Below are 14622 nucleotides of genomic sequence, written 5' to 3'. Positions count from 1 at the left end.
ACCATACAAAATTTTGAATTATGTGAATTTGTAAATCATTACTACAGTTTATAAACATTCGTCATATTTTGATCAGAAGAATTTTAGAGATTAACTTTCGAAATGTTGCTTTGCGTTTTCTCATTATTTAGCCTGCTTTCTGCAGAATTTGGAGATATATTTAAAAACCCAGGATTTGACAATTATAATCCATTTGACACTCCATCAAAGGAAGGAGATAGCTCAAAAGAAAAATCGAATCCATGGGCAGATAAATTTAGCGGTGTCTGGAACAATAAGGATGATGCTGGGGACAAATTTAAGCAAGGACCTTCACTTGAAGAATTAGCAAAATCTGGAAAGTATGAAATTCATTTTTCTTTAAATTCATTAAGAATATTCGCATCATTTGCTTAGCCAATTGCCTTTAAAAGAGTTGTGGGAAACAACAAAAAATCCTTATTCCAAAAAGAAGCCTGAAGGTTATAATTTTAAGGTTCCTGACGAGTTCAACAAGCCTATTGATCAAATGGGAAGACAAGAAATCAAACTTCCAGAGAATTTCGGAAAGAATCCGTTTGCTCCCAAACCAAAAGCTGAGAAAAAAGAAGAAGAGTGTCCAAAGGAAGATCCATGTGCTCCAAAAGAAGAAAAATGTGCACCACCAAAAGAAGAACCCTGCCAACCAGAACCAACTCCATGCGCTCCATCACCTCAAACAGCAAGAAACAAAATTCCACCACGTCAAAATAGAAATAGGTTCTTTGATGAAAATTGTGGAAGAGGAAGTAAAGCTCCTTCGATGAGGAATTTGTGCTCAAGACCTTGTGTTTGCTGCTAATAAAAAATAAAAATCCGTTCACTTCAATTTTTAAGTGACTGATTGAACTCTCTTTGGGAACATTTGTTTTAAAAATCATGCTCACGAATAAATATTAATTTTTATATTATTATTTTATATTTTTTTTCAAAAAAAATCTGAATAATGATCAAAAACAACCTAAATTTATAAAAAATTACCCATAGATTTTGATCAAAGAAATGGTCTGTTTCTGTAATCTTATTTTGCGATGATATCATGATGATCTACTTTTTATCTTTATCTTAAATTGTATTAATACATTTTTTGCACCATTACCAAAATAGCCGTCACATAAGACTCTTCAAATTAAGTTAAAAATGGCAAAGTTGCGCAAGCAGAACAGACCCCTTCCCAACTGGTTTAGATTGAAGAAAGATACAAAGATTAGGTTTTAAATTATTGATAAAATTATTGCATTCGTTTTTATTGTTTTGTGTTTCTTTCTGCAAACAGATACAACTCAAAACGTCATCACTGGAGACGCACAAAGCTTAACCTCTAAGAAATACTTTCTCAGATTCCTATTAAAATACTTTTCTTCATCACATCTCATCTCATGAACTTCTTTGATCAGATTTGCACTCAAAGAAAAGCGCAAATTATTATTCTCAAAATAGATTGAATTTGAATGTGAAAATTAACGTTGATCTTTGTTGGTTGATTATGTTATAAAATATTGCGTATTTGGATAAGCTTTTTCAAAAAGTTAATAACGACGAAAGTCTTCTGCTGTTGAAAATTTCCGAAAATAAAAAATTATTAATATATAATTTCTTTTTAATATTTATAAGATCAATAATTTTGGATTATTTGCCAAAATTGGAGTCCTGAAGAGAAAAAATTATAAAACCAATTTAGTTAAATCTACTCGCTTTGCTTTGAAGAGGAAAATCTTTGCACTTTTTATTTTGTTTGGGCAGAAGCAATAGTTTGTTTTCTTCAATGTTTTTTCATAATAGTGTTGGATTTTAATTGATCATAATTGCGCATATATATTTCGAAGTTCTTATATAGTATTGATAATTTTATCAATTGTGGATATCGCTTCTTTTTGTGAGAGAAATGGATGATCCAAGTTTGTTTTTAAAATAAAATAATTCCTTTCAAAGATGTAATTGATTTATCATATGAAGAAAAAGTATTTTTCACATATAAGTCGACACAATCATTACAAGTAGATCTGGTGGCTGCATTTAATGAACAGAATTGGGATGTCGCAAAAGTTTTTCTTGTTCACAAAAAGCAGAAAAATGATGTCTATCAAACAGGATTTGTCACTCTGCAAAATGTTGAAGACGCTATTGCAGCTTGTGGGAAAAAGACGATTGTATGATTTCTTTTTAGAATGCCATCAAAGTAATTTTTTTGAAGAATTATAAAGGAACAACAATATATATAAACAGACCAATTCAAAACAAATATGCAGTTATGCACAATCTTGATCCGAACATTACAGAACAGCAAATACGAGAACATTTTCAAGCGTTTGCGTTTCAATAAAAACATTTCATTTTCATTTATTTTGAATATTTTTATTAAAAAAATGAATTTCAATGGGGAATTAAAAATAGCATTGGATTTAATCTGACACGTCTGGAGCTGCACCCGGAGGAGCATCGTGCGTTCCTTCGGCTGACGTCCCAGCAAGAAGCCCAGGCAGTGACACGCCATTCGTTTCCAGCGATGTTCAAAGAAGGATTATTTCGTGTGAAGATGACTGACACCAGCACGCTTTCAATGATAGTTCTGCTTGATTGGAAAGAGGCCGATGAAAAGATGTTTGGGAGCGCCGGCGAGAAGCCGCATTCTGTGTGCCCGCAGATCGAAGGCCTGGATCTGCACTCAGCAGCAGTGCAGAAGGCGTTGAGGCTGCCGTTCAGCGAGGAAGGGATAGCAGAGTTTATTCGTGTGTGTGTGTTGAAAGAAGAGGACGAGGCGCCGATGGTGCTGCTGGTGCCGGTGATGGGCGGGGAGCGCACGTTCAGCGGGAGAGTGGAGTTCACAAGGGACAGGGCTGGGGAGAAGGTGTGTGAAGGAGAGAGGGAGAGGAGAGTAAAAGAAAGAAAAAAGAAAGAAAGAAAGAAAAAAGAAAGAAAAAAGAAAAGAAAAGAAAAGAATGTAATTTGTATTTTTATGAATAGATTCGTTAATTATTGAGTTCAAAATTTCAGAACTCTTTTAAATATGTGAGAATGATAATTCTCATTTATTCTTTTTTTTTTTTAACTTTTTATTGTTTTGTGGCAACTTCTTTATAATTGTTATTATATCATTATTCTTCTCATTATTTTTGATACTCCATTTCTCTCTCTCTCTCTCTCTCTCTCTCTTTTTTTTTTTTTTTTTTTTTTTTTTTTTTTTTTTTTTTTTTTTTTTTCCTTCTCCTTTCATTTTTCTCCTTTTCTCCTTTTCTCCTTTTCCCCTCTTTTCCCTCTTTTCCCTCTTTTCCCTCTTTTCCCCTCTTTTCCCTCCTTCTTTTCCATCCAAAAGAATGCTGAGATGTTTGCCAAGTTGTATGAGACACCGCATCTTCTGTGTGGTGTGCCTGTTGTTGCCCTTCTGAAAGTGGCTGCTCAGCCAATGGAAAAGACACCTTCCATTCAATCTTCTCTGATTTCTTCTCAATCTTCCTCTTCCTCTTCTTCCTCTTCCACTTTCTCCTCCTCCTCTTCTAATGCTTCTCTATTAGCTACTCCCTCTTCTTCCTCTTCTTCTTCCTCTTCTTCTTCTTTATTGCCTTCATCAACAACTTATTATTCATCTTCTTCCTCTTCTTCCTCTTCCTCTTCTTCTTCCTCTTCTTCTTCCTCTTCTCCTTCTCCTTCTTCAAATATTTCATATGCTCCTTCAAAATCTTCTTCTTATTCCAGTCAGTCTCTTCTTCCCGATCCAATTATAACTTCTTATTCTTCTATTAATCCTTCTTTATCATCTTCTTCTTCTTCCTCTTCTTCTTCTTCTTCTTCATTGCCTTTATCTTCCCCCAATTCTCGATATTATTCATCTGCTATTTATACACCTCAATCGTCATCTTCATCATCATCTTCTTCTTCTTCTTCTTCTTCTTATTCCACTTATTCTTCTCTTTCATCATCTTCTTCCTCTTCTTCTTCCTCTTCTTCCTCTTCTTCTTCTGATCAACCTCTTCTTTCTTCTCCTCCACGCTCAATCAAAACATCACATTTTCCTCAATCTTCTTCTTCTTCTTCTTCTTCTTCAGCAACTTCTTCTCCATCTTCTTCTTCTTCTTCTTCTTCCACTTCATCAGCATCATCTTCTTCTTCTGTTTCCTCTTCTTTTAAACCTAATGCAAATTCGAAAGCTAATTCTAACACTGGCGCTTCTGTTTATCTTCCAAACACTTCTCAAAACAAATCTTCTTCCTCTTCTCCTTCTTCCTCCCCCTCTCCTTCTTCTTCCCCTTCTTCTGCTTCTTCTTCATCTTCTGCTTCTTCTTCATCTTCCCCTTCATCATCATCATATATTGCTCCTCCCACCACTTCTCTCTCATCTGTTCCTATCTTTTCTGAATCAAATAACATTCAGCCATCTTCATCTACCACTTCAACATCTTCTTCTGACAATTTGCAATCTTCCAATTCATCATCATCTTCTTCTTCCTCTTCCTCTTTATCTTTGTCCTCTTCCTCTCCTTCTTCTTCTTCTCCTTCTTCTTCTTCTCCTTCTTCTTCCTCTTCCTCCTCCTCTTCTTCCTCTTCCACCACTCCTCCTTCTCTTTCCTTCCCACTCGATGTCTCATCAGATACTTCCTTCCCTTCCACTTTCAATTCTCCCTCAATGTTCACATCCTCTTTCTCTGACCAATTCTCTTCAATAACTCCACCAAACTCTTTATCTTCCTCGTCTTCATCATCTTCTTCCTCCTCCTCCTCTTCTTCTTCTTCTCTTTCTTCTTCCATTTCTTCTTCCATTTCTTCTCCTTCATCATCTTCTTCTTCATCATCATCCACACCTGCCTTTACCTTCACCCCCTTCTCCCCTCTTCTTTCTCTCTCCAATCCGACTCCTCTTCTTCTTCTTCAACAAAACCAACAAAATAATCAAAATCTTCAACTAAATCTTCAACAAAACCAGCAAAACCAACAAAATCAATTGCAACTTCAACAGCTTCAGCAAATTCAGCAATTTCAACAGCAAAATCAACAAAACCAACAAAACTTACTGCAAAACCAACAGCAATTTCAGACATTTCAGTCATTTCAGTCACAATTCCCCTTCCAATATCAACTTCAGCACTTTCAACAGCTGCAAAACTTGCAAATCACACAAAACTGGCTTGCTAATACTTCTCCATCATTGCTTGCTTCTTCTTCTTCTTCTTCTTCTTCTTCATTTTCCTCTTCTCCATCTTCTTCTTCATTTCCTTCTCCTTCCTCCTCCTCTACTTCTTCACTTTCTTTATCTCGTTCACCTTCTTCCTCTCCATCATCATCATCTTCTTCTTCTTCTTCTTCTTCTTCTTCTTCATTAAATTCTTCTTCTATTTCTTCTGCCTCTTCCTCTGCCTCCTCCACTCCTCCGTGTCCACCTCCTCCTCTTCTTTCTGATTCTTCTCTATTTTATTTGCCTTCTTCCCCTTCTTCTTCCCCTTCTTCTTCCATTTCTTCTTATTCTTCTTCTTCTCTTTTCTCTTCTTCTCTTCTTCCCCCTGCTTTTCTTTCTCCTTCTTCTCCTTCTTTGAACCCTTCTCAAACATCCAATAAAATGGATGATGCAATTCTTCCTCTGCCTTCTTTGACTTTATCTCCTTCTTCTTCTTCTTCGAGAAATTCATTGTCTTCTTCATCGCCTTCTTCTTCTTCTTCTTCTTCTTCTTCCTCTTCCTCTTCCTCCTCCTCTTTCTCTTCAAATTCTCCATCAAACACCCCACTGATATCCCCTTCTTCATTATCAACGTCACCTTCTTCCTCCTCTTCCTCCTCTTCCTCCTCTTCCTCCTCTTCCTCCTCTTCCTCTTCCTCCTCATTCACTTCTCCCTCTTTCACTTCAACACAACCTTCCTTTTCTCCTTCCTCTTCCTCGTCCTCGTCCTCTTCCTCTTCTTCATCTGACCTCTCCTCACACACATTTTTCTCCTCTTCTGAGAATCGCCTTGAGCCCCTCGCATTTCAAGCGCCTACTGCTTCTGTCTCGTTCACTTCATCTGCCTCTTCTCCTTCTTCTCCTTCTTCCTCTTCTCCCTCATCATCATCTTCTTCTTCTTCTCCTGCCAATCAACAGCAAATTCAACAGATCAATCAAACAAAACAAACAAAGCAAGCTCAGTTAAAAACACAAATACAATTACAAATTCAGCCTCAATTGCAATTTCAAATACAAATTCCTGTTCAAATGCCAATTTCACTGCAAAGACAACCTTCTTCTTCTGTTCCTTCTTCTTCTGTTCCTTCTTCTTCTGCTTCTTCTGCTTCTTCTGCTGCTGCTGGTTATTCACTGAATGCATCGTCTTCATTAGCACAAGCACAATCACAGGCACAAATTCAATCACAAATGCAGAATTTATCGAATAATTCTTCAATTAATCAAATAAATGCTCTTTCTCCTTTATCGTTCAATGCAGCATCGGTTGCTTCTTCAATGAATATTTCACCTTCTTCTTCTTCTTCTATATCTCCTTCTTCTTCCTCCTCCTCTTCCTTTTCCCCTTCCTCCTCCTCCCCCTTTTCTTCTTCTTCTTCTTCTTCTTCTTCCTTTTCCCCTCAAAACTCCTTCACCCCCTTCACCCCCTTCAACTCATACAATTCATTCAATTCATTCAATTCATTCAACTCCACTTCATTCCAGCCATCTTCTCCTCATCTGAGTCAAATGCTCCAATCTCAACTTCAATCACAAAACATTCAACAGACAATACAACCACAACCACAACAACAACAACAACAACAATGTCAGCAGCCTCAATCATCACAAATTTCTCAAAGTTCTCAAATGTCTCATAATTCTCAAATTTCACAGCTTCCTCATCTTCAAGCAGAGAAAGAGCAGATAGCATTGGAGAATGCGAATGGTGCTGCTAATAATAATGGAGGAAATTCGTTTGTGTCTCAGAGTTTGCAATCACCTTCATCGCCATCGTCTTCTTCTGCCTCTTCCTCTTCTCCTTCATTCACTTCAACATCACCTTCCTCTTCCACTTCTTCTTCTTCTTCTTCTTCCTCATCATCATCATCTCCTTCTCTTTCTCTCTCTTCTCCTTCATTTCACTCAACCAAACACTCAGATCATTCACAGCCTTCTCAACAAAAATCGTTCATTCCACAAAGGATTATCCAACTGAAGACACCTCTCACTCAATCAGAAATGGAGTTGATGAACGATGGCTCTGTTAATTCTTATCAGTCATCATTATCTTCTTCTTCTTCTTCTTCTGCTTCTTCTTCTGCTTCTTCTGCCTCTTCTTCTTCCCCATCTTCAATATCTTCTTCTACATCGTCTTCTTCAAACTCTTCCACTTCTTCTTCATCCTCCTCCTCTTCTTCTTCTTCTTCTTCTCCCTCTCCTTCCTTCTTCTCCTTCCTCCCCTTCGGTTCTGTCTCCCATCGCAACCGAACACAATCTGATGCCTCTTCTCTCACTCAAAAGAGAAACATTCTTCTTTGTGAACATCCAACAGCTGCCCGTCCTATGCGAACAAATGCTCTTCCACCAATTCCTCCTCCGCCTCGCTCGTTTCCGCAGTCATTTCATAATAATCAGGGACATATTGGGAATTCTAGCTCTTCTAATTCTTCGTTGCCTTCTTCTTCTTCCTCCTCCTCATCTTCATTGTTATCATCATCATCTTCTTCTTCTTCTTCCAACTTATCGAATAACCATAGCAATAATCACAGCAATAATCAAAGCAACAGTAATAACAGCAATAGTAACAGTAATAACAGCCACCCCAATCAGTCCAGCACTCTTCTTCCATCTCCTCCTCCTCGCCAGCGGAGAGCATCGCTTGCCATGTATCTTCCCCATTTCACTCGCAACACAACGCCAACTGACAAAATTGTTGCCAAACAGCAAAGACTGCAACAGCAAGGAAGCTATTTGGGTGAAGAGCCTTATAATTATAACTATGTGTCACAGCAGGTGATGATTAGAGGACAAGGTGCTTCTGCTTCTTCTGCCTCTTCTGCTTCATCTTCGAATTCTTCTTCTTCTTCTTCTTCTTATCCTTCTTCATTTTCCTCTTCAACATCAAATTCTTCCTCTTCCTCTTCCTCTTCCTCTTCTTCTCCCTTCTCTACCCATCCCCTCGGCCTCCATCCATTCCCTGGCTCTTCCTCTCAACTTGCAGCCTCTTCTGCTTTCAAACCTCTTCCTTCTCCTCCTCGCCGTCATTCTGTTCACACTGCCTCTCTTTCTCTCTCTTCCCCTCGTTCTTCTCCTCCTCCTTCCACAAACTCGCCTTCTGCCTCTTCCTTCAACTCCCTCCTCATCCCCACCCTGCCTTCTCCGCATTCTCCTATTCCATCATACCCTGGAAGCCTGTCGAGAAACACAGGATCACCACAGATGTTCAATAATAGCAATAATAGTAATAATAATAATAGCATAAGCACTGGAAGTTATGGAGCAAATGGAATGAGTGGAAGCAGTAACAGCAGCAGTAACAACACTAATAGCAATAGCAATAACAGTAGCAGCAACAGCAGCAGCATGGCAACTCTCTGGTCTTCAAAGACAACCGTTCCTGTGCCCTCCCCTCCTCTCCCTCTGATCGCCCATTCTTCTTCCCCTTCCTTTCCCGTTGAGAAGTTCCACCACATCGCCATCACCCCTCCTCTCACAAAACCCGTCCTGTACACTTCTCCTCTGACACGCTCTTTCTCCTTCACCACTCAAAACGGCGCCAAAAAGAGCAGCCTCACACGCTCGCCTTCCCTCGCCGTCACTTCCACACAGCCTCGCCGCTCTCCCCAGCTCTCTTCCTATGGCATGCCCACCCCTTTCCTCTCTTCTGTGCCTTCTCCTGCCCCTCCTCATCATTCCATAAGTTCGAGTTTCTCGTCCTCCTCTTCCTTCCAGTCGTCAGAATCCCTCCACACAAAGTCTACCCCGTCTTCTCCTTCCTCCATCTCCAAAACTTCTTCCTCTTCTTCTTTTTCTTCCCCTTCTCCTTCTCCTTCTCTTCCTTCTCCCTCTCCTTCTCTCTCTCCTTCTCAGGGATCTGCATCTGCCTCTGCTTCTGTCTCTGCCTCAGAATCTGAGCTCGAAATGCCCCCCGCCGCAGCCATTGCGTCGATTTCTGCTCCTCTCCCTCCGATCGATGAGGCACTCACCCCTTCTCTGATGCCTGCAGCTGTCGCTGGCTCCACATTGTCGCTGTATCACCACAGACACACAAACAGAGAGAGGGTGCCAGATCTTCTGGGCGCTGTGGAAGTGTTTGGGCTGCCCCAGCTTGCGCTGATGTCACCGGAAAAGACGTTGTCTTCGTTTGATGCTGCTTCTGCATTGAATGATAATAACTCTGCGGCACCAGATACTACTCAGGCTGTTTCATCTTCATCTGCTTCTTCCTCTTCTTCCTCTTCCTCCTCCTCCTCCTCAATATCCCTTACCACCCGCAAGCCATCCGCACATCGCCCCACCCCAGCCGATGTCATCAGCCACAGCTATCTCGAGCGCTGCCGTTCAGTCACCATCACCACTGCCGAGTTTGAGAGCCGCCTTGCTAATTACCCCCTCGAACACACAAAAAGTGGAAGTGAGGCAGACAACACAAGATTTGCATATGATGCCTTTTACGACTCAGTCATCCGCGAGCAGTCAGTGCGGCTGCGCGACGACGATGCGGTTTCTGATGTGCTCAGCTACTCGTCGAGATTGGACTCCCCCACACTGTTTATGCCATCTTACCTCACTGCCGGACAGCTTTCTGACTCCGCTCGCCTCAAATCCGACTTCGATGGGACACTTCCTCTATTCCCATCAGACACATTGAGCATGCCTCCAGATAATCAGAACAATCATCCCATGGGAGAACCTCAGCTTCCGTCTTTCCTCTCCTTCTCGCCTACCCTCAGCCCCCGCAAATTGATTCCAGACAGCTCACCCGCTGCTTCCCCTTCTTTCTCCACCAGCTCCACACTGCTTGAGATCCACTCCCCTGCAGCCACATCCATCGCTGCGTCTGTTTCTGGCCAGTCTTTCCTATCGCAGGCGCTCCCTCTCCTTGACCCACTTGATCCACTCGACCCTCTCGACAAGATGTCTACTGTGGCTGCTCCGAACAGAACAGCCAGTGCCAGAGAGAGAAATGCGAATGCGACGAGGAAGCTGATGTCTTCAGAAGAGAAGTCGTATGCACTGCCTTTGGCATTGGAATCGAAAATGGCGATGGAGGATTTGAATAAGTTGGCTTCGAAGGATTTTCGTTCTTCTTCTTCCATGAATACTTCTTCTTCCACATCTTCCTCCTCCTCCTCCTCAATTTCTTCACATCCCGTTGATTCTATTCATAATCAACAATCTGCTTCATCATCATCATCTTCTTCTTCTTCTTCTTCAAACTCTTTGTTATCATCTCCATTAAGTTCCGATTCTTTCCCTTTTTCTTCTTATTCTCCAGCTTATTCCATCAGCTCCTCCTCTTCTCCTCCTCTTCCTGGCTCTTCTCCTTCTGGAAGTCTTCTCCCATTTCCTGAAACTCAATTTCTTTCCTCTTCTTCTTCTGCTGCATTTCGTCGATATTCTTCGTCTTTCCCTTCTTCTTCTTCCTCCTCCTCCTCGTCTTCTACTTCACCATCATCTTCTTCCTCTTCCTCTTCCTCTTCCAATAACAATCCTCTGATCTCCAGTTCTTTGAACAGAGCTCATTCAGTAGCAACATCCAATCCAGCTATGTTCCCATCATTTTCTTCTTCTTCCTCCTCCTCCTCTTCTTCTTCTTCTTCCATTGAGCGTCCCATCTCTGTCACATCTTCCCTCTCTTCAAAGACTTCTCTCTTCGTTCCAAAAGAGCCAATCGGCCAGCTTTATTCAAATTCTACTTCACTTTCCCATCTCTCTCCAGCCACAACACCCATCATCTCCCCTTTCTCTTCTTCGTCTTCTTCTTCGATGTCTCCCTCTCAATCCCTCGTTATGTCTGACTCACCTTCTGCTTCACTGACAATTTCTTCCCTCTCTGATGCTCATCAATCTGCTTCTACTTCTACTTCTTCTTCTTTCGGTTCTGCTTCACAGAAAAACACCTCCGGCAGACTTCTTCCGATTCCTCCGCCTCCTCTCAGCGAAGTTGAATCATCGATTCTTCTTTCTTCTTCTTCTTCTTCCAATTCTACCAATTCTTTAGCTTCTCGTTCTATAACTGGCAGCAGTTATGCAATGGCGCCTGGTTTAACCTCAAATGTTAGTGACCACACCACTTCGTCTTCTACAGTTGTTCGCAGGCAGAGTGAGCATCTTTCACTGCAACAGCAGCAGCAACTACAACAACAGTCGCATTCAACAGATGTTTCATCAGCAACCCCCACGTTCTCTCCCCGTTCCTCGTTTTCTGCTGCTCGTGTGTCGCCTCGTTCGATTGTTTCTCCGTAAATTTTAATGTTTTTGAATGTTTTGAAGTTGTATTTTTTTTTTTCAACAAGTTTGGATTATTTTTTGCACATTTTTCAATTTGTTTGCCTTTTCAATTGTCAAGAAATTATTATTTAGCACCATTTTATTTTGGATTTAAAAAGAATATTTTTTATTTTTGTTATTCATTTCTTTCATATTATTGTAATTATTAGAGAATATTTGGAAAGCAACATCTGCTTGTTATGAAAATGGTTCAAATTTTTTGATTTTTTAATAAAAAAATTCTAAATTATATTTATATTTAAAATGAAAAATAAAAACGATCATTTTGCCTTATATTTTCTTATTTCATCTCAAATAAGTTTTCATTGTTAAACAGAAAAATAAATGAAAAAATAATAGAATTATTGAAGAGAATCATAAATATGGAATGAAACAGTTTTTTTGAAAGTTAGAATTTTTCAAAATGAAAAAATATGGAATATTTACAAAAATACAAAACTCGAAGAATATCTTTAATGACTTTTCTTTTTCCATTTCCTAGCTCAATTTTATCGGATGATTCTTTCTCCATATCGTTCTCATCTGAAAAAAGTTTTTGAATTTTCTTTTTTGCATTTTGTGAAATTCATTGTTTCATCATTTTCTTCATCAGAAATGCTTTCTTTTTCATTTTCCATTTCGATTTTCTTTCTCAAACAATCATCCCACTCATTTAGCACCTTTTCTTCTGTTATTTTTTTGCCGTAGAAGTCAAATCGATTTTTATGAGAAGGAAGAGGATAAGTCGATGATTGAGGAAGCTTCATCAGAACTGGCCCAGACGAGTCTTTCAGCACGCCGCTGCATTTGAATGCTCTTTTGATGACCGAAGGTGATAGCGCCGAATGAATTGATTGTTGTAGAGCTTCCACAAGAGCTATTCTTTTCGCTGCTGAAGACGACGACGAAGGTGCTTCGTACTGTGAACTCATCTCAGACTTCATGACTGCAAAAACTTCTCGGTCAAGAGGCTGACGAATGTGTGTGCTGTGAGGGATGAATGTCACAACATCCACATTTTCTTTTTTGAACTTTCGTTTGATTGTTTGGTCTGTGCGAGAAATGTGGAAGTCGATTGAAAGCAAGCAGTGCCATTCGTCGAGTGACATGCGTTATCTTCTTTCTTTGATCGAAGTGAGAAGAATTGTTAGCACATATTTTCAGAAAGACGAAGATTCCATCCATCCACATTTGTTCGGCCAAATCTCAAGATTTGAAGATTGAAGAGGCTTCAAGTCATCAGGAAGTTTGAGACTCTGCCACAGAATCACTGAAGGAAGTAATTGTCCATCAGCTGCGACTATCGCAATCAGTGAAGAATTCACCATTCGGTCAGCAGATTTGACGAAACCGGGTCTTGCATTTGCAGGATGAACAACATTCCGATTGGAGCTGTCAGGAACCCTGAGTGATGACCGGTCCACGTAGAAGATAAGGGAATTATTGTAATTATTGTTTTGATGTTATCCTTTGAGCGAATCACACCAGTACTTTCGAAATTGTTGGTATAGCACCGCAAGCCTGTTCGCCTTAACAGTTTTCGGTTTTGATGTCTTCAGTTCGGGATGTCTTTTGATGAAATCGTTGGCAACGGCATCAGAAACATTAAAATTTAGAGTGCTTTCTGGTTAAAAATAATAAACATCATTTTCAATCAAATAAATATTTATTTGTACATTTTACAAAAAAATACATAGAAACCAGTTCACGCTTTTTTTTTGTTCAGACAAGCTCCAGATAGTGATTCAATTTTTATTTCGTCCAACAATGTTTGCTCTTTTTCGCAAATGATCACCTCTCATCTACCAATTTTTGAAACAAATCTGTTTTGCCTAACAGCCTTCACAGCACGCTTGATTCGAATTTTACTGAATTTTTTGCTGTTGTTTGCATCCACCATGAGCACAGCTCCATCGAAAACAATATGCGCCATTCGCTCCAGCGGATACCGAATTTGCCGATATTTGTATAATAGCATCGCCTCCCGCAGTTTCAGCTGACACTCAGTAAATTTTCTGGTAACTTCCTTTTTCATTTTTTATTTTTTGGGTGAAGATCAATAAGCCAATTCATTGATTTTATTATTCGAATTTTCAATTTTTATTGCAATTTTATTTTTTGTTCATTTAATGCTTATTTTTTAAAATGTGATTCATTAGAATCAACCTGTAATTGATAGAAATTCAATGGGAGACTTTTGACTCCCACACCACAATTCGAATCGAGTTATGTGCAAAATTGTATTTATTCAGTTGCTTATGTTTTTCTTTAAACATAAATCTCTCTATGTTTATCGAAATGAGGAATTCAAAATAATCGATTTTAAAATTTATGGATAAAAAAATGAATAAACAAAAATATTTCTCCCTTTTTTTTTGTTTGAAAATTTTCAAAAATCGATTTTTGGTGAGGGAAAAAACCCGCACATTTGACATTTTCTTTCGAATTAATCAGCCAATTTCAAATATGTGGAAGATTATTGCATTTTGAGTCTTCTATATATATGAAATTGGCTGATTAATTCGAAAGAAAATGTCATATAGGACAAAATATTTCACTTCAGGCATTTTCATTGAAAAATTATGTGCTTTTCATTGACTATTTTATATCAAAAAACACAATAAAAATGGGTCCATTTTTTGACATTCGTGATATGAAATAATTCTTAATGGTTTGATTTCAACGATACCTGTTTACGGATATGAAAATCAAATTTATTTTGAAATCTGAGTAAGAGAAATAAAGTTATAAGAAAAACAATTTTTTCATGCTTTGTACATAAAAAGCTTGAAAGTCCGTATTTTCCCCCATATGTGCCTGTTTTTTCCCTCACCATAAATCATTTCATATGGGTGATTATTTTTGAAATCATTAAATTTTTCGGGTTGTCGATTTTTCAAAGATAGAAATTTATTTGTCTGAAATTGATAATTCAAAAGAAAAAAAGTGTTATAATTGCTTTTATATACAAACGTTTTAGTAAAATTATAGATAAAAATATTTTGAATAAGCCTTATAACCTTTCAATCTTTTTTATTGTTATTCAAGAAATATTTTTGCACCGATATTTTTGAATGAAAAAATATGATTTCAAAAATTATCATCCATATAAAGAATCCAAACTGTTGATTTGTTGTTTTGAAACAAACCGTCCTCAGCTTTAAATATGTGATTTCAAAGATCACAACATCTATGAAAATTAGGAG

The 14622-nt window shown here is 38.8% G+C and overlaps 3 protein-coding genes across 3 annotated transcripts; 2 read left to right on the top strand and 1 right to left on the bottom strand.

Moving 5' to 3' along the window:
* The first annotated feature begins 51 nt into the window (after positions 1 to 51).
* On the top strand, positions 52 to 929 carry MONOS_1332 (uncharacterized protein). The gene is made up of 2 exons (XM_067866013.1): positions 52 to 341; positions 397 to 929. The coding sequence occupies exons 1-2, from the start codon at positions 103 to 105 to the stop codon at positions 818 to 820; spliced, it is 663 nt and encodes a 220-aa protein (XP_067726915.1). The 5' UTR covers positions 52 to 102; the 3' UTR covers positions 821 to 929.
* Positions 930 to 2269: 1340 nt separating this feature from the next.
* Positions 2270 to 11623, top strand: MONOS_1333 (uncharacterized protein; the record flags this gene model as incomplete). Its single annotated transcript, XM_067866022.1, has 3 exons — positions 2270 to 2325; positions 2413 to 2866; positions 3332 to 11623. The coding sequence occupies 3 exons, from the start codon at positions 2270 to 2272 to the stop codon at positions 11390 to 11392; spliced, it is 8571 nt and encodes a 2856-aa protein (XP_067726914.1). The 3' UTR covers positions 11393 to 11623.
* A 332-nt stretch (positions 11624 to 11955) lies between these two features.
* Positions 11956 to 12525, bottom strand: MONOS_1334 (uncharacterized protein; the record flags this gene model as incomplete). Its single annotated transcript, XM_067866033.1, has 1 exon — positions 11956 to 12525. The coding sequence occupies one exon, from the start codon at positions 12523 to 12525 to the stop codon at positions 11956 to 11958; it is 570 nt and encodes a 189-aa protein (XP_067726913.1).
* Positions 12526 to 14622: the final 2097 nt, after the last annotated feature.

This window comes from Monocercomonoides exilis (assembly GCF_001643675.1).
Source record: "Monocercomonoides exilis strain PA203 chromosome Unknown scaffold24-1337568, whole genome shotgun sequence".
Taxonomy (NCBI): Eukaryota; Preaxostyla; order Oxymonadida; family Polymastigidae; genus Monocercomonoides; species Monocercomonoides exilis.
Note: the sequence above shows the minus strand (reverse complement) of the source record. Positions and strands in the feature narration are given on the sequence as shown.

Bases quoted from the DNA above. Each gene is read 5' to 3' on its own strand.
- MONOS_1332 (XM_067866013.1), top strand. From the start codon at position 103: ATGTTGCTTTGCGTTTTCTCATTATTTAGCCTGCTTTCTGCAGAATTT. The intron at 342-396 runs GTATGAAATTCA...TCATTTGCTTAG, and splicing joins GAATTAGCAAAATCTGGAAA to CCAATTGCCTTTAAAAGAGT.